Source organism: Mirounga angustirostris, unplaced genomic scaffold, assembly GCF_029215605.1.
Source record: "Mirounga angustirostris isolate CCGP_5_RB_7025 unplaced genomic scaffold, mMirAng1.0.hap1 SCAF_1, whole genome shotgun sequence".
Classification (NCBI taxonomy): domain Eukaryota; kingdom Metazoa; phylum Chordata; class Mammalia; order Carnivora; family Phocidae; genus Mirounga; species Mirounga angustirostris.
The window spans coordinates 96,714,211-96,717,865 of NW_026991709.1; the positions used below are offsets into that span (position 1 = coordinate 96,714,211).

Below are 3,655 nucleotides of genomic sequence, written 5' to 3' on the forward strand. Positions count from 1 at the left end.
TAATCATGCTCAATGTGAATGACCTAAATTCTCCCATAAAATGGCACAGGATTGCAGATTGGATAAAAAGACAGGACCCATCCATATGCTGTCTACAAGAGACACATTTTGAGCCTGAAGATACATCCAGACTGAAAGTGAATGGATGGAGATCCATCTTCCATGCCAACAGACCTCAAAAGAAAGCTGGGGTAGCAATTCTTATATCAGACAAATTAGATTTTAAGCTAAAGACTGTAGTTAGAGACAGGACACTGTATCATTCTTAAAGGGTTTATCCAACAAGAAGATCTAACAATTGTAAATATCTACACCCCCAACATAGGAGCAGCCAACTACATAAGCCAACTTTAACCAAAATAAAGAGTCCTACTGATAATAATATGTTAATTGTAGGAGACCTCAATACTTCACTCTCAGCAATAGACAATCATCTAAGCAAAAATCAACAAAGAAACAAGAGCTTTGAATGACACACTGGACCAGATGGACCTCATATAGAATATTCCACCCTAACACAACAGAATATTCATTCTTCTCAAGCACACATGGAACTTTCTCCAGAATAGACCACATAGTGGGTCACAAATCAGGTCTCAACCCAACCAAAAGATTGAGATTATTCCCTGCATATTTCAGACCATAAGGCTTTAAAGCTGGAACTCAATCATAAGAAAAAATTTGGAAGAAATTCCAAATTTTTTTTTATTTAAATGTGAAGATTGTAAGCATTTTCTTTATTAAACCTTTTAAAAATGGGTTTTTGACTCTACAAATTCTACAAACCTCCACTGTGATGCTTTTTTCATCTTTCTCTGCTTGTTGGAGAGCTTCCATTTTCTTATGACAGTCTCTGAGATCATTTTGTAACTGAGACACCAGATGACGCTTTACCGCGTTGCTCCCCAGCAAACGCTGCACTTCTGCTTTCAGCTTCAGAATGACCTCATCTTTGGAAAGTTCGTCCTTTGGCTCTTCTTGCTGTACGATGCTCTTCACTTTGGATTTTTTCCAGTTGACTTTTTTAATACCCAAATCCACATATGATTCAGTGAGTTCTATATTTAATTCTCCTTCTGAGTCACTTGGAAGTATTCCTAATTTTGCAGCAGATTCATAGAGAGAAATTTCATCTTTTAGTTCTGTTAATTCTTCTTGCAAAGCCTTGTTCATGTTTTCACTCATAGCATGTGCTTTTTGTGCTTGCTGCAGCTGGAACCATAGCTGAGCCACCTCCTGTACAGAGCCTGAGTGCAAGAAGTTGGCACACTGCTTCTGACTCTCCTCTAGACTTCTCGTCAATCTGTTAATGATCTCAGTCTTTTCTAATTTGGTTGCTTCTTGATTCCTTTCCGGTTCTTTCACTTGATCTTTCAAATGACAACAAATATCTTCCTGTTCCTTAAGCGCAGTAACTGTAGCATCCAATTTCCTTTGTAAGGACAACACTTGCTCTTCATACTTCTTCATGAGGCCCATCACAATGCTCTCATGCTGCTCTCTAGCACGCTGAAGTGATTCTGAATGACGGAGGTCCAGCAGCTGCTGCTTCAGGCTCTCCAGAGCCATTTCAGTTGTCCTGGACTTCTTAATCATCTGTTCTTCGTTCACTTTTAGTGCTTGTATTTGGGTCTCCAGCACTTTTATTTGTGCTTCAAGCTGTATCTCTCTCTCTTTTCCATTCTGAAAGAGTTTCTGTGATACTCGGAGGCTGAGGGTCAAGCCATCCTTTTCATCTTTGATTATTAGAATCTGGTGATTCAGATATCTAATTTGATGCTCACTTTCATTTAACTTGTCAACTAAATTGTCTAGTTGTCTCTCTTGCTTTCTTAAGAAACTGAAGTTGGATAATCTGCATATTTTCTGCAGAATTTTCATTAGCTCCTAAAAATTGTTGTTGCAGGCTTTCAAATGTGTCACTTCCTGCTATCTCCTGGGCTGGTGAGTCATTATTCTGGGCAGAAGCCTGATAGGTTTATATGTCATTTTATATGGTTCCAAAGCTTGACAACTAGGACCTTGTGATGTAACATATTGCTGGAAATGATTCCTTTGAGGATCTGAAAATTTAATTACATTGGTTGGTTGACTATTAAATTCCTGCTTCTGACCATTGATATATGACCTAAAGTTTTCAGGAAGGTGATATAAATCTGTCTGTTCATAATTACTTGGAGGAGTATAACCACTTCCACCTTCATCTTCACCTTCTTTGGTATGGCAGCCAGGACGCTTGTCGTCATTTTTACTTTGACTGTCTTCCCAGCCGTTGCCACTTTTCTCTCCAATATATACATCCCGAATCTCATTATAGTCATTTACACTTTGAGATTTAGGGAGCACTTGATGCTCACGCCAATTCATCTCCAATTGCTCAGAGTGATGTAGTTCTCCCTCTGTGCCATCCTCGCTGCAGTCGGAATAGTGGAGCTCGGGAGAGGACAGGTCATCATCCAGCATATCGTGCGGCAGGTCGGTGAGTAACAGCTGCAACTCTTTCTCCCTTTCATAGTCTTCTTTGTCATACTCTTCATCTTCATTTTGTGTCTGCAGTGCCACACTGCCAAAATCTAAGGACATGGTGTTCCAAGGACTCTAAACCGCTAGCTGCTTCCTCGTCACAACTGAACCCAGAAGCACTGAGGCCATTGATGAGCTCAATCATAAGAAAAAATTTGGAAGAAATTCAAACACTTGGAAGCTAAAGATCACTCTGCTCAAGAATGTTTGGGTCAACCAGGAAATCAAAGAAGAACTTAAACAATTCATGGAAACCAATGAGAATGAAAACACATTGGTCCAAAACCTATGGGATACTGCAAAGGTTGTCCTAAGGGGGAAATATATAGCCATTCAAGCCTCACTCAAAAAAACAGAAAAATCCCAAATTCACCAACTGACTTTACATCTTAATGAACTGGAAAGAAAAGCAACAACAATGCATAAGCCACTCATTAGAAAAGAAAGAATTAAGATTAGAGCAGAGATCAATGAATTAGAAACCAGAAACACAGTAGATCAGATCAATGAAACTAGAAGCTGGTTCTTTGAAAGAAATAATAAGATCAATAAACCACTGGCCAGACTTATCCAAAAGAAGAGAGAAAGGACCCAAATTAATAAAATCATGAATGAAAGGGGAGAGATCATGACTAACACCAAGAAAATAGAAACAATTATTAGGAATTATTATCAAAAACTATATGCCAATAGATTAAGCCACCTGGATGAAATGGATGCCTTCCTGGAAACCTATAAACTACCAAGACTGAAACAGGAAGAAATAGACAACCTGAATAGGCCAATAACCAGTAATGAGATTGAAGCAGTGATTCAAACCCCCCAAAAAACAAGAGTCTGGGGACTGATGGATTCCCTAAGGAATTCTACCAAACATTCAAAGAAGAAATAATACCTATCCTCCTGAAGCTGTTTCAAAAAACAGAAGCAGAAAGAAAGCTTTCAGATTCATTCTATGAGGCCAGCATTACCTTAATCGCAAACCAGGCAAAGACCCCATCAAAAAGGAGAATTTTAGACTGATATCCCTGATGAATATGGATTCCAAAATCCTCAACAAAATCCTAGCTAATATGATCCAACAATACATTAAAAGGATCATCCATCATGACCAAGTGAGATTTATCCCCAG

General features: G+C 38.8%; 1 protein-coding gene across 1 annotated transcript; it reads right to left on the reverse strand.

Moving 5' to 3' along the window:
• Positions 1–705: 705 nt before the first annotated feature.
• LOC123862898 (centrosomal protein of 152 kDa-like) lies at positions 706–2,638 on the reverse strand. The gene is given in 3 exon segments (XM_045902124.2): positions 706–1,825; positions 1,827–1,977; positions 1,980–2,638. Coding segments are annotated over 3 exon segments (1,875 nt in total). The 5' UTR covers positions 2,584–2,638.
• Positions 2,639–3,655: the final 1,017 nt, after the last annotated feature.